The sequence below is a fragment of the Lampetra planeri genome, chromosome 35 (genome assembly GCF_965212315.1).
Source record: "Lampetra planeri chromosome 35, kcLamPlan1.2.h2, whole genome shotgun sequence".
Taxonomy (NCBI): domain Eukaryota; kingdom Metazoa; phylum Chordata; class Hyperoartia; order Petromyzontiformes; family Petromyzontidae; genus Lampetra; species Lampetra planeri.
The window spans coordinates 2,157,976-2,184,725 of record NC_136141.1 but is presented as its reverse complement, the minus strand read 5'-3'; the positions used below and the strand labels follow the sequence as shown (position 1 = coordinate 2,184,725).

The 26,750-nt window shown below is 45.8% G+C and overlaps 1 protein-coding gene across 4 annotated transcripts; it reads left to right on the top strand.

Annotated features, from left to right (window-relative positions):
• The first annotated feature begins 388 nt into the window (after window positions 1-388).
• On the top strand, window positions 389-26,750 carry LOC144730248 (uncharacterized). 4 transcript variants are annotated; one of them, XM_078610892.1, is made up of 17 exons: window positions 389-504; window positions 3,564-3,579; window positions 5,508-5,548; window positions 6,228-7,058; window positions 8,663-8,791; window positions 9,341-9,538; window positions 10,139-10,279; window positions 11,245-11,490; window positions 13,156-13,327; window positions 15,166-15,338; window positions 16,374-16,502; window positions 17,938-18,032; window positions 19,063-19,274; window positions 19,735-19,980; window positions 21,161-21,273; window positions 22,832-23,005; window positions 23,803-26,750. In XM_078610892.1, the coding sequence occupies exons 3-17, from the start codon at window positions 5,510-5,512 to the stop codon at window positions 23,914-23,916; spliced, it is 3,012 nt and encodes a 1,003-aa protein (XP_078467018.1). In that variant the 5' UTR covers window positions 389-504; window positions 3,564-3,579; window positions 5,508-5,509; the 3' UTR covers window positions 23,917-26,750. The 4 variants fall into 4 exon arrangements, with proteins under 4 accessions (XP_078467018.1, XP_078467016.1, XP_078467019.1 ...); XM_078610890.1 differs by having other exon boundaries at window positions 3,561-3,579; XM_078610893.1 differs by lacking the exon at window positions 389-504 and adding an exon at window positions 1,935-2,004 and having other exon boundaries at window positions 3,561-3,579.

Genomic DNA, 26,750 nt, shown 5'->3' with positions numbered 1-26,750 from the left:
AGGGGTGAAGGGGGTACGAGGGGAGGGGTGAGGGAGGGGAGGGGGTATGAGGGGAGGGGGAAGAGAGTGGAGGGGGAGAGAGGGGAGGGGGAATACGAGGGGAGGGGGAATACGAGGGGAGGGGGAATACGAGGGGAGGGGGAGGTGGGGAGGGGGTAGAGGGAGGGGGTATGAGGAGTGGGGGTACGAGGGGAGGGGGAAGAGGGAGGGGAGAGCGGGAGGGTGGAGAGGGAGGAGAGGGAGGGGGCGAGGGAGGGGGGAGAGGGAGGAGTGGCTCTAGCCCCGCCATCTCACTACTCCCCGCAGCGCCGCCCATTGGCTCGGTAGCCGACGCGTCATGAGACGCGTGCTCGTGATTGGCTGGCGACGGGGAGGCGGGGAGGATGCTAATAACAAAACTGTTTTGGTTTTGATTTGAAGCTTTCGTGACCGCAGGAATCCATACTCTGGTAGAAAAAGTAATTAAAGAAAAGACGACGTCGCAACACAAGCGTCCGTCTTCAGGTGAGAAAATTAACTGCTGTTGTGGGTTTATATAGGCACGGGAGGGGTGGGGAAGGAGTTTTGTTGAGTCGTGGGGGAGGTTTGTGGTTTTCAGGGACAGGTGGGGCTGGAGGAATTAACAAGTTAAGGAGCTCAGATTAGTAATCGGACTAGTGAGTGAAAATTCTATCAATTAAAACTTGGCCCGAGGGTTTGCAGAGCACCTTGGTCTCGGAGAAAACAATGTCACGTGTGCCCCCACAGCGTTGGAACATTGATCCGAAACAATGAAAACCGTTTTGCTCCTTCGCCCGCCGTCAGTGTGGCAGGAGGAAGATGTCGGTGGCGACGTTTCCCGCAAGGTGCCTTGAGAAGTGATGGGAGGGACTCCCCCGTGATTCCCACACACTTCAAGGGCTTCCCTGTGATTATATTTTTGAAATATATTTCTATCAAATAATAATGACCGCAAACTATGTTCCTCGCCGCTGATCTGGGTGACGTTCCAGGTGTCACCATCCTCGAATGTCACTCAGATCTGGAAGAACGTTGCTGTACGGAACAGAGTGGAAACAACGCTCGTTGGACTTCTACAAGAAACGCCGCCTCATGCGAGAGACCCCGAACAATCGTCGCACATCTTCTTGTCTTTGCCATTCGTTCCTCGAAGACCCTGGCTGGTTGCGACCGCCAACCGCATCAGAACATCACCAGGACGCGATGCGGCCATCTCCATCGTAAATGGAAAATTAAAAGACAAATCCGCAGTTGTGCGACTGTATGGCCATGCAACCCAAACTGTGGACACGTCGAGTTAAAACCCGTCGTGGGTCTGCGCGCTCCTTCAATGGAGGAATATCAAGTCTACACAAACTCACGTGGCACATTAGGAATGGACCACTCTTTTAATTATTTCCTCGTGCAACAAGGGAGTAAAGTGTCGTTTTGTGAAAGTCCATATGTGCTTCATCATGAGGCCTCCTTTTCCAGTGCCAAAATATACTAATAGGGTTTTCCCCCTTTTTTTCTGGCAACAAAACGGACACATTTTGCAAGGAATTATGTTTACATTCACCACAATACTTGCAGTCAAATGCAAACAAAAACAATACTCTGATAATTTATGCATTGTCCTTGAAACTGATTGGTCCACACCAGAGACAGCTTTTCTTAGAGCCTACTCTCATATGGTGTTCGACCAGATGACAGTACATCAATGCACGCGTTTACACCAGCATGCGATATGGATTGGGCCTATGGGTGGCTGGCAGGGTTATTAACCGGACATCAGTCACGTGTTCTTGGTTCTTTCGGTAAAGTCACGTAGAAGGGAAGTAATAAAATAATAAAAATGAAACATAATAAAACATTATTTTATTACTTCCCTTCTACGTGACTTTACCGAAAGAACCAAGAAGATGAACCCCTGCAGTCACGAAAGCTTTAAATCGAAATCAGTCACGTGGTTAATGGCGACTCGGTTGAGGATTGCTGTGTGACACGTGCTGTTGCAGTCTACAGGTAAATGACTCAAAGGTTGTTTTTGATCGTTATAGAAATGTTCTAGACTTGTTCTAGACTTCAAGCTTGGCTTTGAATTGTTTGTGATATATTCAATCGGAGGGGTTTTAGCACTGTCCATTGTAAAGGATGACTTATTGTAGTTAATATTTGTAATTCTCTAACCCTAATACGGTTTATTCTATAACCATGCACCCAGAGTATGACTACTTGCAATGCTATTGAGAATAGAACACATGTACAGTCGTAAGTTGTACAATGGTGACAAGTACAGTACGTATATTGTACACATACAGTACAGGTAATGGGTGTAAGATACAAATATAAGTAGATGTATAGATAGACATACAACTTAGGATTAAAGTAATAATTGAATAGTGAAGTGCAACACGTTCTACTTAATTAAATATACTTTTAAATAAAAGTTTTTTCCTACAACATCAGAGTGCAGCGCCACATTAAATACGCACTACAATGACAATAGTTTAAAGAGATTTGAAACATGTTTTATTTTGGGGGGGGGGGAGGGGGGGCAGAGCTTTGTGACGTCATATTTGAGGGGGGTCTGACTTTTTGTGACGCCGTGTGACGAGGGGGGGGGGGTCAAAAATCGCGTGACGTCATTTATGGCCGGCCCCTTGATGGCGACTCGGTTGAGGATTGCTGTGTGTGACACACATGCTGTTGCATTTGACAGATTTACCACAATAAATGTGTTTGCCCTCGATTTGGAGCACCTGCACACTCCCTTCATTTCGAGTGTCAACCCATATGGGTTACCCTGTATTCTTGTGCAGGGAAATTGGCTTTTCATGCCCATACGGTGTACAGCCGTTTCAATACGGGTAAAAAAACATAACTTTTGTCTATATGTTTGTGTTTCTCCCTTCTGATGGGACTTTGTAGGATGAACGTTGACATTTATAAGGGCACGAGGTGACCACTAAGGTCTGAATTGGTCTCATAAGGGGCCATCCATTTAGTACGTATGCATGGAGGGGGGAGGGGTGTGATAATGTACGTACGCATAGGAAACGGGAGGGGTGGTGTGAAGCCTCGATAATAATGCAGCATTCCTTGCTTAAACAAGTGAATATTATCAATCCTTTATCGTTTCTGCGTGGATTAAATATCGGCCGTTCTATAGGATTCGGGTGGGGGGGGGCGGTGTAAAATATCCACGTGCGTACAGAGAGAGGGGGGGGAGTCAAGTTTCAACAGCTGTTTGCGTTCCTACTCAATGGATGGTCAACTAATCGTCATCATTGTCAGGAAATGATGAGCGCCTTTACGCGAGCGAATAACGAGAAAGGAGCGCTGACGCGACACCACCATCACCATTCCCCCCAGCAACGTAGCACACGCACAACAACAGCAGCAGCTGCTGCTGAAGCCTTGCGCGTTGGCACTCAACGTCTTGCGGATAGAGCCGGAGACGTCGGGACCTTGATGTTGGTGTTGTTGTTGTTTTTGTTATTGGTTTAACAAACAAACAAAAAACTTTTCTCGCCCTCCTCCTCCTCCTCCTCACCTGCGTGTGAATCATCTGGCTAAAGAAGGAGTGCTCATCGCAGGGTGAGTGTTGTTGTTATTTTCCTTCCCCGCTCACATCTTTAAACATCACAGCTGATGGATTTGCTTGAAAAGATGATGGGTGGATTTGTGTTTGCCTCCGAAACGTCGTGATTTATTATTTTATTTCTATTATTATTTCTATTAGTTTTATTTTTACCTACGTGACTTTACCGAAAAAAACCAAAGAGTATGAATCCTTGCAGTCACGAAAGCTTCAAATCTAGAATGGATTTTTTTTTGCTTTCGGAATGATCATAAAAAGTTGGCAGCTCTAAATATAAATGCGTAAAGGGGTGTTGGGCAAAGGACGAATGTTGTTTTCTTCCCCGCACTCACACCTGGGCTAATTTGGCGAGACAACTCACGGGTCTTAGGTTGAACATCAACGTGTTGACACCAAGTCCTGCAACTTGCACCACTACCTGTGAGATCTTCAACTTGGATCACTACCTGTGAGATCTTCACTCAAAGCTGCTCTAGAGGAGTTGTACACCCCTAGCTGCCACTGCTGTTCAGTGGCCTGAAATCAAATGTATCGCTCCGGATGACCGCTGCAAAGTATGATCTTGTGTTTTGATCATAGTGTGCTGATCTTTAAAGGTGCATTGACAAATGTTGATACTCCTACTGATCCTCCTGCTGTTATGGAGTGACTCATGCTGCCAGCTATGGCTACAAAGTTTGGTCGTACATGTTATGTAATATCGTTTTTATTTTAATCACAGTTCCTATGATCACTGTTACATTGCTTTTATAGCTTTATTTTGGTGATTTCGAAAACTTGGTTTTGCCATATGTGTTTGTTGTAGTACAGAGTTAGCCTGATAACTTTAATCTAAGTTGTCTTGTGGTTGTTATCGTTTGACTTGCATCCCACTGGGATTTTTGCACACAGCATTGATATACGGTGCTTTTTCTTGTTCATGTTTTTGTTTGTTGCGGTTGCACCCGATTCAAGAGCCGAATGGCTCACAGGGCTATACCTAATCAATGAACTGAACTGGTGCTGTAACTGCCGTGTGATTATAATAACGCTTTGTAACCTAGACGTGTCCATTGTAGCTTCCTCTCCAGAGAGGTGGAGTTAGATCGACACAACCGATGTGTATCGACTTGTGCCCTCATGGTAATTTAAAAGGATTGCAAGGCTCCCCAGCGTGGTGAAGTATGGTCAAACAGCGAGGCTCTCATCTAGCAGTGGATAGAGAGGAGAGCTCAGCATCGCACAGAATACATATAACACTGTGCACGTACTGTATATTGTACACAAGAGTAGGTGATGCTTCCTTGGTGAAATGGATCATGAGCACGAGGGGTGTGCATTCCAGAGGGCAATCCGGTTGGCTGTAGATTACAATCGCAGTGTGCAAACAATTCAACTTTTCGCAGCAGTACAGTGCCAAAGGAAACACAAATAGGGGGCCCTACATAAATGACGTCACGCGATTTTAGACGATTTTTGACCCCCCCCCCTCGTCACACGGCGTCACAAAAAGTCAGACCACCCCCCCCTCAAATATGACGTTACAAAGCTCTCCCCCCCCCCCCAAAAGCATATTTCCATTTTGAAAATAGAACATGCTTCAAATCGCTTTAAACTATTATCATTGTAGTGCGTATTTAATGTGGCGCTGCACTCTGATGTTGTAGGAGAAAACATTTATTTAAACGTCTATTTAATTAAGTAGAACGTGTTGTCTATATTTATTTAAAGTTGCGCATTTTGATGTGACGTCACATTTCTGAACCCCCCCCCCCCTCGTCACACATCGTCACAAATGTCTGACCCCCCTCCCCCCCTAGGTGCGTGACGTCATTTATGGACGGCCCCTAGGGCGCTGTGCATACACGCACTTGCAGATATGACACCCAAAGATGGCAATCCGTCATTAAATATTTCTAACCTTAACTGGTGTCTTGTGTTTTAGGAATGTCTAGCTTCAGAGGAAAACCCAAATCCAGCCCAGGGGTAAGTAATATTGGCACAATATCGTACCATTGAATTTGCATAATACACGATTCACTTGAATATTTGCATCATACACATTGCTATCGCGTTCATAAGAACATCCATAAGAGTATCATCCATTATTAAAGCAATTATTATTCGACAGCAGTTTAGCTAGGTAGACATACACTAATGAGCATGTATAAATGTTTTCCTGTAATCCTCGACTGGTCGTGAGTTCCTCTAAACCTCTCTATGTGTGTCCTGCTGTTGGTGAAACATTGTACAGGATGGGAGAGAGTCCCAGTTGTTTTTCCATCATCTCAGGTGTGATTTAGGTCCATTGTGTCATGGCTTTCCATGTTACACGGCGTGAGTGCATTTGTCATTATTATTCAATAAGATTGCCTTAAATGGAAAAAATATACACACGGCCACGGGGAGAACATGCAAACTCCAAATATACAGGCCTCAGGGTCGAGATCGAACCTCCTGTATACCTGGTAGGTTAGTTAACATCTCGCAAAAGATGGACCATTGCTCAAAACATCTCCTATGATATACTTTAACTTTTAAGGCCACACGGTATTATTGACACATGTGTTGAGTTTTGAGTTTAAAATAAAAAAAATTGTAAACTCGTTCCTCTTCCTTGAGTCGCGGAACAATGTGAGTTTGAATTTGTTTCCTTAAATTTCAGAGTGGTGGTGCACGTCATCCAAAGCAGGGAAGCACGGGAGAACATAGGAGATCTGGTCAGCATGATCAAAAACAGGGTGAAGGACCGAGGTATAACGGCCCACAAAATCAACAGTATAAAGGAAAACAAGAAGGCCAAAAGGCTGAAACCCGCCAACCTGGATACAGACAAGGAGGAGGAGGAGGATCAACTGACAACCAGACTGCCAGGCCGCATCACTATAGACAAGGAGCGACAGCAGAATGTCAAAAGCCTAGGCCACGTGATCCAAAGCAAGGAGGAATACCAGAGTTAAATACACTTAACCTGGATTTCTTAAGATCGGAGAAGACTGACTCGGCTTATTATAGACAAGGAGGACTCCTTGAAAAACACAAGAGTGGCCCACATCATCATCGGCAAGGAGAAACGACAGACCACCAAAACGCATGCCAAAGAGATCAAAGACCAAAAGGAACTGCAGACCATCAACAGAGTCGTCCACATCATAAATCAGAAGGGGTGGGACAGCATCAAAAGCCCTCTATAATTCCACATCAACAGAGACCCAACGCTTATATTCATAAACCAAGAAACGCCACATTTCAGCACAACAACCTAGGAATTACTCAGCCAGTGCAGTTTATCCCGTACAAAACCCCTATTGTCGATAACACACAGTACTTGTTAAATTTGAAACCGCCGACGTGCACTGTAGAAGATAAGACTGCAGACGTATTGGCGAACGTGAACAGGCAGGTCCCAGTTGTAGACAGCGGCCGAGTAAACCAGACTGCACAGGACTGCATGACTGCCTTGGCTGACACTGACCAGCATGTCTCCAAAGATGTGGTAAGATTTGGGCTGATTTTGTGTACGGTTGAAGGCTGCTTGATGCATTGCAAAATGCCGTGACTTCAAATAGCTCAAAGTCCTTTGGGTAAGATGAGAGTCCTTTGGCCCACAATGGGCCTGCATCCTGTGTTGAATACATTTCTTTGCTGATAATTGTTGGAGTGGAGTGTTGGTAGAGTGGTTAGTGCGCTGCGAATCCTGTGACCGGAGGTTAATTTCCGGCCGCAGTTGACATCAGTGGCGAGTTATGAAGGGCAGCACGGCACACGAGGGGGTGGGTGGCAAGCACCACGCCCGGCCGCCTTTGTCTCCCCAGTGGCGATGTTTACACACCGCATCAGGTGCTCATTAGAGGCTGAGTCTACCTAGGGGAGGCCCAGGACCGGTTATGATAATCGTCACCGGTGTTGGCCATGAGCGGGGATAGAACTCGTAATGCAGCGTAGCGCTAACCACTACAAAACCCGGTAAATATGTCGTCGAGTCCCGCATAAGCAGTCCGTTTACTGGTAACTCTGCCTTGATAAGAATGCACGATTGGTATTTCGTGCCATTTTCTCACCCCCCCAAAAAATGGGCAAATTATATGTAATTTTACTTCATATGGTGCCTAATCAGTTTAACACGTAGGCTTTCGCGACCAATATCCATAATATAGGTTTTTTTCGGTTAGATCGTGTAAATATATGATTAAATAATATTTCCGCATTTTAATAAATAAAAATCATTGTAACCGTTCGGATAGCTACCGACTTGGTGCTGTGTGGAAGCAAATGATCAAATAATACATTGTTTAAATGCATGCCTATACAGGCCACCATAATTCAATAGGTATTACCATTGGTAGCGCTATTTTAGTACACACAATGGACAGGAAGGACAAGATCAATGGGCTCGCATAATGCGCATGCACAATGTAAGTTGACTCAGTAATCTCCCCCCACCCCACTTTGTTCAAGAAGTGTGGTCACCACATCTACGCCTCTATATAAGGAATGAAACAGGTGGAGGACTTCTCCACAAATCTGGCTGTCGCCTGATGAAGCTGGTTGTAATTACTGGCCAAACGTCGTACTCAGATTGTAAATGTTGTGTCTTGGCTCTCCAACACACCGGTGTGCTGTACTAGTGATGAATTGGCATGTTCTCTTTACGTGACAACCCTGACTAATTTGCTGTGTCAGGTAGTGGCGGGTTTAACAACACATTTTTACGCGATCTAACCCAAAAAACCTCTATTATGGACGGTGCCTAATGTTTTACTGATAACGATAGGGCCACATTGACTCTGCAGTGATGCGGTCATACTTTTAAAACTGCACTCTGCCTTTGTCCACTAAAAGAACTACCATTGAGTGTCTTTAAATATTAGAGACTCATGGGGTGAGTCGGCACCACTGAGATCCTTAAAATATCTGTTTACAAACACATCTGATGGGTACGTGTCTGTCCGTGTGTTTTCTAAGTAAGATACACCATATAGAGTGCAAGTATTGCATTAGGCAACCTAACTTGTATTTTGCTTGTATCTGGAAAGACATTTTTGCTTTTGATTGTTTTTTATCGCAAGTTGGTGTCTGTGTTTTTGTTTGTTTATATAGGTGTCCGCACTGCTTTGTAAGTGCCTGAAAGTTCCGTCGGTGACGGCGATGGGCCTGAAGAGCGAGTACGACATCCCTGCCATCGCAGAATTCATGAAAACCCACAAGGCGGTGCATACGTTCATCAAGGTCCGCTGTTCTTATAGCCCACCGGCCGTGCACTGGGTCTTAGCCAGCTCTAATTAAACCAGGCTCCCCAATATAGCGTGCAACAGATAAAATGATCCACACTTTTTTTATAGATGAGTAGAGCAAATTCCACGGATAACATCGTGGATAAGAGGACGTGCGATATTGTTTTCCCACATGAATATGGATAAGAACAATAGTTCTCCCAAATAACTTATTTAAAGCTGGAAATCATTCCCTCAACATGCATAACTGCAGTGATGAACAATTCCAATTTGCATCGTCACGACATGCTATGTATGCATGTTGAACTTCTTTCACTCCGTACTAATCGGAGGTGAATATCTCCAGTGACTTAGAGCATTCCAGAGGGCCACAGAAGCGTATCCGAAAGTGCTCGACGGTGACCGCGGTTCGAGTGATGGTTTACGCTCCTCAACGGTCTGAGCAAGGTATCGTGGTGTTCATTTGTGGCGAGCGCTTTGTGGGGAATGACCGCGACCTCAAAATACGCCTGCGTGTGCGGTATCTCGGCGTGTTCGGCTGCAGGCCTACAAGAGCATTCGCTGCATCAGCACTTTGCACGAGCTGGGCCAGGATGCGGCTGCCCTGCAGAAGAAGGGGGAATTCCGCGAGCTGGGCCTTGGCCCACTTTGCCGCCACCCTGCGGTAGCTGCACAGTACGGAGTGCTGAGCTCCATGAAGGACGGCGACATACCCAAGATCACCACCGCGGACGTCTTGAAGGTGTCAGACAGCCCTCGAGGCCATATAACTAAGCGCGATGGTGTGTGGGTAACAGGGCATTGAAGAGAGGGAGGACCTGAAAGTGATCACAGGTTCTGGGGATCGTTGGGCCTTTGAAATGAGTAAGCTTGGCACCGCTAAGGTCTTGGGTTCATGTACGGGCGTCTGACTTTGATTGTAGAGTACACCGGGAACTGAAGTGTCGCCACCACATGATAAGCTCAACCCGGTCACCAATGACTACACACGCCCAATATAAAAACCGTGCAGGTTAAATTTGATAATGCACATTCATTAAATCACGAGGAGGGGTGGGGGCAAATCTTTCGGTTCCTTAATTGGACTAAGTGGTGTTTTTGGTTTGTTGTCATTCTCTGTGACTAAACTACTGCATGAACCTGGATAAAGTCCCCGCAATAAAGAAACTAACAGAAAAACAAGGCATTTCGGAAAACTCCAGTTAAAGTTTTTTTTTTTGTAATAGTAGGAGTGTCTATCAAGGGGATAACCGTATGTACGCAACCGTTTTCGTGAGCATTCGTATCTGAAAGCAGTCGTATGATACCACTTTTGAGTCCCGTCTCTTGTTGTGTATTACAGAACCTGCAATCGTACATGCTGAGTAACCAGGGCCAGCGAGTAGATCAGGCCGAATTCATGAGGCACCTGAAGGACAAATACAGACTGAACAGCGTGCAGGAGCTGGGAATCAGCATCACCAGCCTCGGACTCGCCATTTCTGTAAGTGGACAGCCTCAGAATGCAGCGGCCTGTCCTTGTCATTATTGTTACATGGACCAAACAACCACCACGGCGTGAGAGGTGGCAGGGTGTAACTCTTTGGTTCTTTCGGTAAAGTCACGTAGAAAGAGAAAATAATAAATTAAATAATAGCATACGACGTTTCGATTGCAACACAAGCAATCATCATCAGGTACAAATGAAAGAGATTATTATTTAAATTAATTTATTACGTGACTTTACCGAAAGAACCAAAGAGTAATTCCTGCAGTCACGAAAGCGCCAAATAAAGTTGTAGGTGGCAGGGTGGTTCGGGGAACGCAGAGCACTGAGCTGAACTAGCTAAGGTTCTGAGTTGGAATGCAGGTTTCAGCCGCCTGTCATTTTAACTAATGACGTCAAACCGTATGATAAACCTACAAGGTATGGTGAACTTCTTTCGCACCGTACATCTCCAACGTTGCTAATCGGAGATGCGTGGATGATCGGAGGTGTGGAATCGATGGCCACAGCCCGGTCGGTCACCAATGACTGCACAAAAAAGAAATCGTGGCAAAATTTCAGCTCTTCAGAATTAAATTATTGGTTTGACTGCCATGCAGCAAACACCAAAAAAATCATAGTGGAGTGTGGGAGAGTGCGCCCCCTGCTTTTGAACGGTTTATCAGAATTTACGTGAACATTTTTTGTGCATCCGTTCTCAGACACATGGGGGCTCGCACTGCCCTGTGAGATTTCCGAATAGATTCTTTGTTCTCCCCTGGCATGACACTCGATATCGCGCTCGGAATAAAATGAGTGAAAAAAAACAAAAAATCTTTAAAGAAAAAACAACAACCAGCTTGCCTGATATCGTTAAATATCTATTAACGATGTAATATTTATTGATAAAAAAACATTTTTTAAATACACCTGCACAGTAACTGGACACAAACGTCGAGACGGTGGTTTTGTCGTTCCCACAGACGATTTTCAAAGTGCAGCGGTGTGACACGGAAGCGCGTGAGCAAGCACGGGCCCAGCTGGAATGCGACGTTCTCAGGGACTTGGAGGCCAAGCTCCAGCGACAGAAGCAGAGCCTTCTCAACCTGTTCGACGATGGGGACGGAGGTGCCAGGCTGAAGCAGCAATATGCCAGTCAGTCTGCATCAGAGCTTCTCTACGTAGTCTTCAAGAATGCCGATCAGATCTTCAGCAACAAGATAAAGAAGGTAAGGTGGGGAATAACATGGTGGGGAAAGAACACTCGCCATGTTTGTCACTTTCAGAATCGGAGTCTTTATTATTCTTTGCTGGAGAAATCCGATGAGCTATGAAGCTCTTTTTCACAGATGTCCAGTCGTGGCACGAGGTCAGATAGTTCCAAAAACAAACATTACAAAAGACGACGGGAGTGCAAAGTATAGGAAGAAACTGAACTAAACTATTTATATTTCAGCAGGTAAAGCCCACTGAGCTATTAGCTTTATTTTTCAGGACCTGGCCACAATGGATAGCTCAACGAAGTGGCTTATCATGTGGAAATTTATAGCACCCAATTAATCTAAAAAAATTAAATTAACACTGCCTTATATGGGCCATTGTTTGTCATCGGCAATGTTATACCATTGTATATTGTTCTGTTATAAGGCAGTGTTAATGATGAACATGACGAGTGGTCTTTAACGTGTGCTTGTACATGACTGCCATTTTAGTTCATTAATTTATTCTATGAAAGAGGGTAGGTTGCTGATCAGCATGTATGCCCGAAATGTAAATAAAAAACAGATATGATATAATAATAAATTACAGGCCTTTGACAATCCACTTCTGGATGAAGGCCTTCCCCGCACCGTGCCGGTGATGGGCGTTCTACCATAATTTGTCATGCTGGTCATTGCTTATTTGGTTGAGTGAAGGCCCTAGACCAGTTCAGATCAGATATCGCTCACCACCTGATGTGGCTGGGAATCGAAACTCAGGTGGCCGGGTGCATAGTGCAGTGCGCTAATCACTGCACCACCTTTCACCAAGGGCAATATTTTACAAACGTTACATTGAACAAAGCATGCCTCATTTCAGCAGCCAGATGAGCGTTTCTCAACTCAGGTCTTCACTGCCCACCGTGGTCCACCTTTGCACGATTACCGGTCTTTAAATTGAATGTTCAAATTTATCCACTTCAACAGTCTGTTGAAGCGGTGCAGCTGTGGTGAGATGCTAACTCAATTGCCTGGTATTCAGGAGGTGCTGGCTTCAATCCTGATCCTGATGCTTGCTGTATATTTGGAGTTTGTATGTCTGTCCCCGTGGTCATGTGGCTTTTTTTCTGGGTCCGGTTTTTCCCTCCACATTTAGAAACATACATTTAGAGTATCTGGCTGCTATAAATTTGCACGTGATAAGCCACTTCGTTGAGCTATCATTTTGCAGCCAGGTTGGTTCTGAAAATGAGCTATATAGGTCAGTGGACCTTACCTAGTAAAATTACATTTTTTTATCGTTTAGTTCATAGTTTAAAGTCCATATGAACCTTATGGCGGTAATCCGGGGTACCATAGTACCCTGGCTCTCGCATAATGTCCGTGATGCAGTAATTTTTAGTCTGTTGATGGTCGGCGATGCGCCAATCGACTCATCTCGACGAGCTGTACACGATGCACTATTAAAAATTGAATTTTTCAAGAACGGATTTTCTTATGCTCATGGTTGGCGTTTCGACATCGCGGAGTAGCTCTGATTTCGGATTGATTGGTAACCCAGTCGCGGAGCTAAGTACAACCCTGGAAAAAATAGTTTCTCAGAAATAAAATATTTAATTGCCTCGGCCAGTTTGTATGATTTGGTACCCTGGGGTACCGTCATAAGGATCATGTGGGGGATGTTTGTCTTTGCAGACTGTTCAGGACTTCCTGTCCCTGGCAGCAGGAGACCCCTTGGCCAAGACGCTGTTCCAGATAGCAGTGTGCGGAGGCTCCCTTGTGACCCCCTCTGAACCGGGACTCGGTGAGATGTCCTCGAACGCCTTCAAACTTAAGGCCGACGACATTCAGCCCACTCTTGCAGAAAGTAAGAACCCATTCTCCTATCTGTTATCCTTAAGCTGCTAAAATGTATCATGAGAATACCAAAGTGAGATTAAAAAATATCTACGGCAGCATGTGCCATTCACGCATGTACGACGGAAGCTGTCTGCATGAAGTAAAAATCGTATTTTTTTCTTCCCTTTTGTTAATCCACTGCTGGATGAAGGCCTACTCATGTCATGTCAGCCATGGAGATTGTTTGATTATATTACAACATGCTGGTTAGTGAAGGTTGGCAAAGTTGAGGATTGGCGTCCGAACCAGTTCAGTTACCACTCACCACTGATATTAGCCGTGGCTAGGATTCAAACTCCTCACCCAGTTCATAACTACCTCGCCTGGTATACAGGAGGTCGTGGGTTCGATCCTGACCCTGACGCCTGCTGTATATTTGGAGTGTGCGCGTCTCTCTCCCTGTGGTCACGTGGATTTTTCTCCGGGTTCTCCAGTTTTTCCCTTCACATCAAGAATCAACATGTGTTTAGAGTATTTGGGCACTATACATTTCCACATGATAAACCACAATCATTTGTGGCTAGGTCACTTCTTAAAAAGAGCTATACAGCTGAGTGGGCCTTACCTGATAAAATAAAATATAGTTTAGTTTTAAGGCAGTGTGCAAGCAACTTTGGCTCCCCTGCCCCCATCATATCCTGTAAGGGAAGGCTTGTTTCTACCCCTTTTCAACTGGCACCTCTGAGCAGAACCAGCGCGGGGCTTATGATGCTCTCATTGCGTGTAGCGTCAGTGTTTTACGCAACCTAGACGCAGTGTCACCGCCGTCATCTACATACTATTCGACGCGTTCATTGCACACAATGTGGGACGCCGGGTGGCACGGATCGACTTCTGCAGTAGAAACGCAACCTAAAGCCACCTGAACAGCACTGGGCTGGCTTGACGTGGTCCCAGCATGGCTCAGTACTAGAGTGGGGAAATGGGGTGTTAGTGTCCCAAAGTGAAGAACGTTGGCGAACAGAGTGGAGCAATGTGGCCGTCCAGAATAACACCTCATCCGAGATCCAGATATTGCAGCCCCTGACTTTGACATTCCTCGAATACGCTGCTGTACCATCAGCCGCATCAGAAGATTTAACAGTGTGATGTGCACACCTCTTGCATGAATGGAAAATTAAAAACAAGCCACAGTAGTATGGTCATGACCAGGCAACCAAAACTACGGACCATATAGTAAGCCACTGTAGTCCTTCAATGGAGGAGTAGAAAAATTGCACAAACTCTAACTCCCGAAGCCCTCTCATGGCACGCAGACCTTGACATTGACAAATAGCTCCTAACCCCATTTTTCATACTCAAGAATTTAATATAATAGTGTCCCAAATATAGATGCTTGATATACAGTCTGAAAGGTGTAACCACAGCCACCTGCCCTTCTACGTCTGCCTCCGTTTTGCCGGACGACTCTCTAACCGATAATTGTTTTTTTACCCTTCTATCTGGCAACAAAAATGGCACCTTTTTTACAAGGAGTCATGTTTGCATAGACCACAATACCTGCAGCCATAATGCAAACAAAAAACATAACTCTGATAATATATGCACTGTCCTTGAAGTTGATTGGTCCACACCCGAGACAGCTTTCCTTAGAGCCTAGTCTCACATGGTTTGGACCAGATGACGCCAAAAGGCGCACAACTCAAAGACAATGCACCATCAGAGTATGAGAGCTCGGGGTAAGCATTTACACCATTGGAACCTCATTTGCCAAATGAGGTTCCAATGGTGTAAATGCTTACCTCATTTGGCAAATGAGGTTCCAATGGTGACTCTCTAACCCTCGCCCAATGCGGGCTGTGGCAGGCGTCGTGCGGGATGAGATGTTGGAGCTGCTCAGTGGAAGCGGCGCCGCTGCCTCCCTGAGCCTGGGGGACCTGGCTGAGATTGAGAAGCAGCTGGCGGAGCGCTTCAACGTTCCCGACTTCCCCAGCCTGGGCCATGGCTCTTTCCTCGAATTTTTGAACGGCAACTCTAAGGTGGGTGACACGGATGTTATCGTTTAAGCTCCGTCACCGTGGCTGTTATTAAGTTATCTGCAAATCTTAATGTGCCCCCCTCCCCCCAACCCTACCCCCCCAGGCAACCTTTGGTTTGTAGGAGCTCACTCATTCTCCATCAGGACAAAATGCGTTTTTGTATATTTTTGCCGGAAAGTAAAGAGTGGTTGTTTTATTGTCTTGTCTTGTTGTGTCTTCGTCTGGTCATCGTGTTTTCGTGTCCCTAATAGCAACGCAACTTTAAAACTACAGTTTGGTTCATAGTGGATTATATTTATAAGCGCTATAGTGCCCCACTGTTATGGACGATAGTCTAATGTACAGAGCTAATGCTTTCCGCATAAATGTATCAGTATGCATGTTGAACTTCATTCGCACCGTACGTAGCCAAGCGTGCAAATCGGAGGTGTGCGGGATGAACAACAAACTAAACACAAAAAGAAGTTCGAAAGAAATGAGTTTTCAATCTAGATTTAAAAGTGCATATCTCCAGTGGCTAATATCAGAAGGAAGAGCATTCCAGACGGCCGCAGAAGCGCATCTGAAAGCATGTGATGAAGTGACCGTCTTTGTTTTATGGTTAGCCAAAAGCCGCTGCGAGGATAACTGGAGTTTGCGTGATGGTTTATGCTTCTTGATGACATCAAGGTATTGTGGTTAATTTGTCGGAAGAAATTAAAATTAATAAAAGTAAAATCAAAATGAAATAAAAATCACGACGTTTCGGAGGCAACACAAGCTTCCGTGTTGCCTCCGAAACGTCGTGGTTTTTATTTTATTTTTATTTTACTTTTATTAATTAAAATTTTTTACCTACGTGACTTTATCGAAAAAACCTAAATATGAATACTTGCAGTCACGAAAGCTTCAAATCTAGAATTGTCGGAAGAACTTTGTGTGCAGCTGGGAAGTGTTAAGAGGTGCGCGGGTGTATGCGTGTAGAGTGGTTGTTTTATTTCAGCGAGTCTCCGTTCGTTGTCGCTCAACGATGTGCTGCTGACTTTGCCGCTGCAGGTGCTGGGAAAGGCCGGGGTGTCAACACTGAGCTTGGACACTTCGGAGGCGCACGACGTCAGATTTTCTTCGAGCGGCAAACAGCTCATTGACTTTGACGCGTTGTGCGTTAACTTGAACACCACCGAGGTGACGGTTGATCGATCACCAGCACGTTGCGCGATTGTGCACGTCATACGTGCCAGTAAAGCGAAACTTTCCTCAGGTGGAGCGAAAAAGATTAATAAACCTTGGATGTAGGGCGTGACGCTTTTATTCATTAGTCAAATAGACGATGGCACTCGTGATGCATGTGTAGTGGGTCCAACTGAGTTGTAGACGTCGTTCCTTTTAGAGGCAACACTTTTATTTGTAACACGTAACACAAAGGGGCAACTGTGCCCCTTCACCAGATACAGCCTAGGGTGGTGACCACCCAGTTAACTACTCTATACAGAGGAGTCACTGCTACGAAGGGTCGGGTCCCTACTCGGGTTCGCGACCACGTGGTTGCCTTGGAGACGTAGAGCTTCCAGCTTGAGATGTAGGCTGCAGCTGGTGGACGTGGAGCTTCAGCTGGTGGACGTGGAGCTTCAGCTTGTAGAATGCAACGACCCCGGGTCCCTCTCAGGGACCTGCCTCATATCCCCCTACGGTCGGGGCCGCTCCGCCCTTGGCCCGGCCTGCCTTCTGGAGCCTTCTAGCTCCCTCTGGATCCCTCTCGAGAGCTCTCCCTGGACACGTGATCACCCCCTAGTCCCCCCACCTGGGGGCCTCTCTATGGACACTCTAGATCATGTGTCTGCAGGGTCAACCAGAGTTCCATGGCCCGGGGCAACCCTGCCCTTGGGCTGACACTCCCCCGCTCCCCCTCGTGGGAGCCCGCACCACACGCTACGCGTGGTGCCCGTGCTATCCAGCGCTCACCAAGCCCCGCTAGGGCTGGTACTACACCCGCCAACAGGGTGTATGCGATGAGGGTGCATCGCGTGCCCTGGCCCTCTCAGCCCGGCACCATATAGTGACATCCCCGATGTCACCACACATCCATCGAGTTGCGCGTGTGATGGAAAGTACCTTTTGTTTTCATGAATTATGGAAAATGCAAATGAGATGAGTTTGGCAGCCAAGAGGGGGGAGAATGCGCCCAAGAGGATGACCACCACGATGATGGAGTGATTAGGTCAGCTCATGTGCAAGAGTTGTGGTATCCTTTGTTTAATCATGAGATTAAATATGGCCATTGAAATACGTGAAGCAGCATCGCCTCGATTGCAAAGAGTGAGGTAAATTGTGGTATTGCAATATTTTTTTTAAACAATATAAATGAGCTTGTAAAAACCAGACAAAATTTTAAATAAGAACATCAGAAAGATTACAAACAAGAGGGGGCGATTCAGGCCATCTGGCTAATTCGGTTGCGAGTAACCGATCAATTCTAGAATGTTATTGAATAATTTTTTGAAGAGTCCCAGTGAATATTCTTCCATGCCTATTTTAGAGAGTTGTTTTATTTTTTAGGCGGGATAGGCATTGGGTTTCCTGACCAGGCCACGTGGTGTGATCGCGTCTGGCTGTGCTGCAGGAGCAGGATAAGGAGTCTCAGCAACAAGACGAGCCATTCAAAGACTCTTCCAGCCAGTCGCCCATCTTCCCTGGGATGACACGAAGCGACGGCAGGTAGGTGGTCCATGCCGATCCGTGCCTGTGTGTTAAAATGTGTATCGTAAAATTCAATAATGTTGGATGCATTTTACCGAAATGCTTAATTATCAATAAATACATTAATGTATTCAAATACATTTTTATCCAGTACCTACAATGCGTGCATCAATATTGTGCACGTGAGTTATTGATGAATTGCGATAAATGCAAATGACATGGCATGATAGCCAATGGATGAAACGAGACAGACTTGTGACAGAATCGCTAGCCAGGGGAGAGAACGCTCCCGGGAGGACGACCACCAGGAAGATGGAGCGATGAAATCTTCTCACGGTCAGGTGCCACGTGGATTGTTACATCGCTGGACCGTGAGAGATGGCTACTACTTGGCAAGGCCTTAAAAAACACTAAAAACAAAACTTTATAATTTTTATTTAACTATAAACTATTTAATTTTTATCAGGTGAGGCCCACTGAGCTATTTAGCTCTTTTTTCAGAAGCAACCTGGCCAGAAATTATAGCTCAATGGAGTGGCTCATCATCTGGAAATTTACAGCTGCAAAATACTCTAAACACATGTTGATTATAAATGTGGAGGGAAAAACCGGAGGACCTGCAGAAAAATCCACGCGACCACGGGAAGAACACGCAAACTCCAAATATACAGCAGGCGTTAGGGTCAGGATCGAACCCACGACCTCCTGTATACCAGGCGAGGTAGTTAACATCTCGCCACCACGGCACCTTAATTCAGCAGTGGATTGATCATGGCTGATGATGATTTGCTTTGCATCAGATGTTTCCTTCCACGATTATCATGGAAGCATTTGACGTGGGACAAATAAACACATATCGGTATGTATGTTGATCTTCTTACGCATCGTACGTAGCCGACCATGACAACAGGAGGTGCAGGTGCGAATTGGCGGTGCGGGAAAGTAAGTGGAGCATAGATAAAGACTGCGGGACAACGTTGTGTCGTTTATCACCTTCGTGGTTTGTACGACACTGAACACGTTTCGGCGGGTGTGCGGTGTCCTCTAGCTGGGATGTACAGAAGAGCCAGGCTGGCCTGGGCGTGCAGGGGAACGTGGGTGCAGACCGGGCACTGCAGTGCCTGCTGACTGCCCCCCTCCTGGAGGACCTGGCCGCCTGGTCCCACTGGGAGTTGCTCTTTGAGCAGAAGCACGGCCCGCTCAAGGAATTTATTGAGAGCGTTTGCTCGGGCAAGGTAGCCAAGCTGGGAGAAAAGGCGGGTAAGTGTTTGGCGTCGTCATTTTCTTTCACCTCTCTGAACCTGTAGGTGTCTGTGGAAATAGAGCTTTGTAGCGCATCAGATTCCTCCAGTATAAATAAAGATTCTGATTCTGATATGTCAACTTGAGGAAGGGTTGTTTAATCTAACATTCCAATTTGGAAAACGAGGCTAGTTTTTTTTCAGCTTCAACAAGTCTTCCAGGATGTTATTGCATTGCATTTCTTAACCAATTCCATTGTTGGGTGGTGGGGTAAAGTGTAGGCAATCGCACCTCTTCCAAGACAAGGCCTAAATATCCCCAGGAGGGTGCTCTCTGGAGCTTCCTCCAGTGGAGCCCTTTCCGCTAGCAAGTGGCGTGAGCAGGGAATTTCAGGGCTGCACCTCGAGCAAAGCTGTTTGCCTGTGGCGGCGGCGGCGGTGGAAGCGAAGCCATGAGATGCGTTCTCTGTCCCACGCAGTGGCCAAAGCGGTGCTGGCCGAGGTCTCCGAGCTGCTTGCTCTGGAGGTGCAGCCGGGACTGCTGCTGCGTGTCGCTGCCGAGCCGTCGCCCGAGAAATTTGCGGAAGCCGCCCTCCACCGCGACCCCGTGGTGTCGGTGGCTCAGCTCGTGTCGCTGGTGGCAGCCCAGGGCCTCTCGGAAGCCCCCCTGGCGCTGCTGGCCAATCGAATAGAAGTGGTGCTCACGATCATGGCCGAAGAGAAAGGTACCCAACGGGTGGCAGCGCACGCGCGACGACACAGGTCGAATTCGCATCTTGGGTGAAATAACTTTTTGCCTGAAAATATTATAAGGGTGCCACGGTGGCAAGATGCTAACTACCTTGCCTGGTATGGAGGAGAGCGTGGGTACGATCCCAACCCTGACACCTGCTGTGTATTTGGAGTTCGCATGTCTCTCTCCCCGTGGTCGCGTGGACTTTTCTCCGGGTCCTTTGGTTTTTCCCACAACATTAAGAGTCAACATGCATTTAGAGTATTTGGCTGCTATACATTTCCACATGATAAGCCACTTGGTTGAGCTATCATTAGTGCCTAGGATATTTCTGAAAAAAGAGCTATATAGCTCAGTGGGCCTTACCTGGTAAAATAAAAAATATGTATTAAAGTGTGAAATAATTCCCCCCCCACCCCCGTTTATTTTATGACTTATGACTTGTCAAGAATTCATTGAAGAATCGATTATTTGTTTGACTGTAGTTAAACCGGATTCTCCATTGTTGATATGATGGCCTCAGCTTCGTAAGCAATGACTGCCCCAACATTTTTTTATTATTAATTTGCAAGGGCTGCAGTGCATTTAATTTGGATAAATTCCAGCTCTGGTATCTGCTCACATGGGCCATTTTTTCACACTTGCGGGAGATCCGCATGGCAAGTGGGATAACATTCAGAGGATAAATAAATTTTTACTTTATTAAAAATAGGCACGCTTATTCAAATATTCAAAAGAGGCACGTTTGCTTCGTGGATGCTTTTGTCCAAGTGATGTGAGTTCACACCAATTCTCTCGCACTTGCCGACTCTGAAACTCCCTCCCATTGTCCCTTTGCACAAGTTCTCATGATAACCTCGCTCAAACTCAGGAAACGATAAGCGTACTTTCGTTTCTGGCCGATTCGCATTTTTCGTCCTTTGGGCCTGTGCATGGCAATCTCGTGATTTAAATAAATATTTAAGAGATGTCTTTTTTTGCACAGCAAGTGTCAGAAGGGCAACCTCTAAACCTCTCCATATGCCTTGCAGTAAACACCAAGTGCCCTTCGTGTACTGTTAGCCAAGTGCCCTGTCGCTTATGTCTGTTTTGTTAAAAGATTAGAAACCTGAAGTGTACCCAGGGACGAAGCATGACCCGACCACCTTGTCCTGTGTCCACTGTGAACGCAGTCGACCTCTACACGGCGGGCGGCATGCAGGGTGGTGCAATCACGGCTGCCCACTTTGTCCTCGACTGCCTCTGCCAGATCCCTCTACAGCTGTGCAAAGACCTCGCTCAGCAGGTGACTCCATGTGCATTGCTGCAAACCTGCATAGCGCCCTCTTCTTGGTTCTTTTGGTAAAGTCACGTAGAATGGAAATAATGAAATAATAAAAATAAAACATAATAAAATAATTGTCACGACGTTTCGGCCACAACGCAAGCAGCCGTCCTCAGGTGAATGAATGATTCATTCAGACGCTGTCTCCCCGACAGACCTGGTCTTCACCTGAGGACGGCTGCTTGCGTTGTGGCCGAAACGTCGTGAGAATTATTTTATGATGTTTTATTTTTATTATTTTATTATTTCCATTCTACGTGACTTTACCGAAAGAACCAAGAAGATGAATCCCTGCAGTCACGAAAGCTTTAAATCCAGACTGCATAGTGCCGTTTATCAATCCGCTGCTTGACCAGAATGCCTTCCCCACGCTGTGTTTGTCGTGGGAGTTGTTTTTGCCACCATTAACCACGTTCAGCAGTTCGGGTTGTTGTTGTTTGTTGTTGAAGTTGGTGGGGAAAGGCCAGGGTTGGTTCATGTGTCTCTCGGCACTGGTGTCAGCCGTGGCTGGGCATCCAACTCAGCTTGTTGAGGTCATGGCGTCATGTCATAACTATGATGTTAGCTCATTTTTAATATGAGAGTGAGGAGTTCAGATCCATTTTTTCTCCCATGCAATTCCCTCAATATTTTTTATAGGACACCAATGTGGAATTTGTCTTAAACACGCTTTAACGGCGACAGAAACATGGACAATAACTCGATCCAGAATACAAGATTTGGAATTTATTAACTATGCCTTGATTCGTTATGCAATATTGCTACACTATGCACAAGGATGTGAACCAACTATGGCAGATACATTCTTGACAACCAAGTACAACCAACTTATCAACATTCTCGGGCGACAGTAACAACACACACTAACCAGTGTGCCACCGCACCAACGACTGCACCATCAGTATATAGGTCACATACTGTCGTGAAATTAGAAACATTAAATTATAATCGGCATTCACTTCCCACCCTTCTCTTTCCCCACACCAAGCGTGTTTATTTAAAAACACTTCATCCAACGCAATAAAATCTCAAAAATAAGCTATGTAAATAAAGACGAGTACAACCTGTAATGCCAGACTGTATGTTTATTTTTGGAACGTACCATACATACAACAAAAAATGTGAATCGATTTTTTTTTTTTACAATCCGGCAAAGCCCAATCGACTTGGCGGATGAAGGCCTCCCCCCAAGCATACTAAAATCGCAGCTAGCCTCGCAATGCAACGATTAATCTAGCTTTCGTACACGAGCTGATTCCATCGCTTCGTCTCTGAGGTGGACGTCCTCTCGGGCACGACCTCTCCTGCCGTCGTTAGTGTCGACCACCGGCCACCATCCCTCCTCGCGAAGTGCCCACTTTCTTTTCTTGACCGTCAATGCTTTGCGCATCGTCTCTGATCCACGCGTGCTTCTTTGTACTGAACGTCTGTGAAAAAAAAAGCTTAACAGCTCATCAGGTTCCTCTGATTATAAATAAAGATTTCTGATTTTTTTTTTCTGGGCATCGCCTGCTGGCAGGTGTTCCTGGCTCCGTTTGAGCACACCATGGGAGAAGCCGACTGGCAAGACCTGCTGCTGCGTGCCGCGTCCATGCCCGATTGGCAGTCGGGCACCCGCAGGGCTCGACTGCACGAGCTGGGGCAGCTGCTGGATATCGAGGAGTGGACCTGTGACTTTGAAGGAGGCCTCGAGGTACCTCGGCTGCCACAATTGCCACCAAAATAGCTGACATCGTTTGTTAAGGGGTAGCTGGATGGCCAGTGTTCAGCTGGCACCACTACAACCTTATTCTAGTAGTTTAACACGTAGGTTTTCGTGACCAATATCATCCATAAGAGGTTTTTTTTGTTGGGGTTAGATCGCGTAAATGTATAAATGTGTCGTTAAAACACGCCACCAACCGACACAGCCAACTAGTAAGGGTTGTCACGTAAACAGAACGTGGCCAATTCGTCACTAGTACAGCACACCGGTGTGTTCTTGTAGTCTCTAGGCCTTTTGGGCTGTTTGGGGCCATCCACATTTAGTTTTATTGTCCTTCCCCTGCACCTCCAATTAGCACGGTTGGCTACCTGCAATGCGAAAGGAGTTCAACATACATACAGATTTACCGTGTAGGTTTTTGATGCGCTTTTGACGTTATTGGTGTTTTTGTGTTTCGCAAAATTTAAAATTGTGTTTAACCCTGTCGTGGAGTAGAATGTGTCTTCATATATCTCTTAGCCTCGTACGCTGGTCCTGCATTGCGCCGTGCTGCTATCACTTGCTGACCCAAGTCAGCCTTGTAAAAGGAACATGATGTCTCAATGGGTTATCACCCGTTAAAATAAAGTCCACCACTACTTTAGGATAACACAATAGCTTACTCTCAACCTTGGAGCAGTGCATGAGGGCAATGGATGTATGTTGACTTTTGCACCGTACGTAGCCAACCACGCAAATCAGAGGTGCGGGAAATGTTAACCCATTTTCTTGTATCTGTCTTGCAGGACCAGGAGGATACAGACAACTCGGAGGAGGAGAGTGGCTCCATGGAATCAGCATCTGGCACTGAGGAAGAATCAGAGTTTGAGTCGTGCAAATTGAACGAGAGCATTCCGTGATTTCTATTGGTACAGAATCGTAAAAAAGGGAGGATTTTTTGCTTTTTTATTCAATGAGCTCGTAGCAGCAATGATGTTAGACCTTGTATGTATGTATGGATGTTGAACTTATTTCGCACCGTACGTAGTCAACCGAAACACGTTTCATTCCAGTCGGGAAGTATTAAAGCAAGTATCGATACAATTATATCAGAATCCCAATATTGATTTATACTGGAGGAATCCAATGAGCTATGAAGCTCTTTTTCACAGATGTCCAGTAGGGGCATCTGTGCAGAAACTTTGTCAGTCCACTGCTATGTCGTATCCCTCCACATTCCTAAACACGCGTTTAGATTATTTGGCTGCTACTATAAATTGCAATGTGTCATCATCCACATCGACGAGCTGTCATGGTGTGGCCAGGTCGCTTCTGAAAAGGAGCTAATAGCTCAGTGAATTAAAATTAGGTAAAATATGTTTACGTTTTATAAATACGCAAAGTAGGGTACAAATGAAATACTTCAATTACCACCACACTACAGCGCAGTACATTTGGTACGGCGTATGCGCGCACTACAGAAGAGACGTTGATAACGCGTGGGTTATTTAATTTCTATGCCACTATGCTAGGGGCAAACCCGAGTGGATGAATGCAAATGGTCCTTAGAATTGGAAAATGGCGGGGGAAAACCACGGTAGCGAGACGCTTGTATGCATGTTGAACTTTTTTCGCACCGTACGTAGCCAACTGTGCTAATCGGAGATGCCGGGGAGGAAGTACAACAAACTATATAGCTCCAGTTCCTAGTTATGGGAAGGAAGAGCGTTCCAGACGGCCGCAGAAGCACATCTGAAAAGCGCGCGATGTGGCGACTGTCTTCGTTCGATGGTTGCGCCAAAAGCCGCTTCTGCTGCAACAATGAAGCGGAGTTTGCGTGGTTGTTGGTTTATGGGGCCGTCCATAAATGACGTCACGCACCTGGGGGGGGGGGGGTCAGACATTTGTGACGATGTGTGACGAGGGGGGGGGGGTTGAGAAATGTGACGTCACATCAAAATGCGCAACTTTAAATAAATATAGACAACACGTTATACTCAATTAAATATACTTTTTAAGAAATGTTTTCTCCTACAACATCAGAGTGCAGCGCCATATTAAATACGCACTACAATGACAATAGTTTAAAGCGATTTGAAGCATGTTTTAGTTTCAAAATGGAAATATGGTTTTGGGGAGGGGGGGGGCAGAGCTTTGTGACGTCATATTTGAGGGGGGGGTCTGACTTTTTGTGACGCCGTGTGACGAACGGGGGGGGGGGTCAAAAATCGTCCAAAATCGCGTGACGTCATTTATGGACGGCCCCTATGCTCCTTGAGATCAGAGGAGGGAGCGGAAACCATCACGAAAGCTTCAAATCAAGATCCCCCCACTCCTTCACTACCCCCACCCCTCGACCTCCCTCCCCTCTACCCCCTACCCCTCCTCTATACCCCCCACCCCCTCCCCTCTACGACCCCCACCCTCTTACCCCCAAGGCGCGCGCATCACACCCCCCTCCCCCCGCCGTAATGCGCGGTGACGTCATCACGCACTCGCGAGCCACGAAAGTTGCCGTGCGCGGTGACGTCATCACGCACTCGCGAGCCACGAAAGTTGCCGTGCGCGGTGACGTCATCACGCACGAGCCTCTTGCCGCCAAAACTCCTCCCGCCGTGCGTTTCGTCATGAGCGACGGTTGTTTCTCAGTCGTGTAAGTTTATTAAATCTGAAGCATATGAGGGTTAATGTTCGCTTACTAAAGCATTAAAGTCGCTTCGTTGAGGGGAGATAATAAGAATATAAACATAGAAGGATTTGTGGCGAGCATTTTGCTGTGGAGTGTGGAGGGGGTCACAGCCATATCCTATACCATGGTTTACGTTATTATACTTGTAACATTATTAAATGTTTCGTTGAGAACTATGTTTAAATAACATTCCTCTTTATTTAAAAAAATCTAATTGCATTTATAAAAACAGTATTTTACTTCAATAAATCACGTCAGATCTCCCACCTTGGAAATATGACCCCCGTGTCTCATTCAGCACTTTATACCAAATTTTATACCAAATTTTCAAAGCTAATGTAAATAACTGATCGTATTTAGTTCCTTAGAATTTGGTGTTTTTCAAAACACCAAATTCTAAGGGACTAAATACAGCCATTAAGAAAGAGCCTTAAATTTGAATAATTACACAAAATAGCAAGTCCATGATTGTATTTCCAACATTAAGCAATAGCGCTATACATTTTAATGTTAGAAGAGATAATGGCGCATACATGCAGTGTTTCCATAATCTGAGATTGTACTGCAGTCGTATAAAAAAATATATTGGCCCTGTGTCGAGCTTGCGAGCTTCGTCCTTTGTGTAGCAGCTATAGAGACACATTTGCCACAGATTAAATAATAAAGTTAAAGTGTCCATGTCCAAACCAGCAGTAAGAGACAGTTGAGGAAAGGTCACATTCCCATGGCAAGAGTCGATTTCTAAACGAAGACCACTATTGACATCTGACAAATTGGTACTCATTTCAACTACGACTGAAATATAAAAAAAAATTACTAGTTTTTTTATATTTGCAATAATTAATACAGGACATCACAAACAGTGTGGAGGAGACAGGAGTTGAACTTGGATGAGGGCTGCAGTGTTGCTGACGCCAGTGAGGAAAACCACGGAATTTTCACTTTTCCAATGTTCAGGTGAGGCTCCAGTTCAAAGGTCTTCAGACGTGCGCTGCTACTACTGAGATGCAGGTGGCATGGGATTAATAATCTCACATTACCAATAAAGGGAGAACTACATGTGAA

Coding starts and splice junctions, on each gene's coding strand:
- LOC144730248 (XM_078610892.1), top strand. CDS start 5,510: ATGTCTAGCTTCAGAGGAAAACCCAAATCCAGCCCAGGG. Junction 11,491..13,155: donor TCAGCAACAAGATAAAGAAG/GTAAGGTGGGGA, acceptor TTGTCTTTGCAG/ACTGTTCAGGACTTCCTGTC. Junction 23,006..23,802: donor ACTTTGAAGGAGGCCTCGAG/GTACCTCGGCTG, acceptor TCTGTCTTGCAG/GACCAGGAGGATACAGACAA.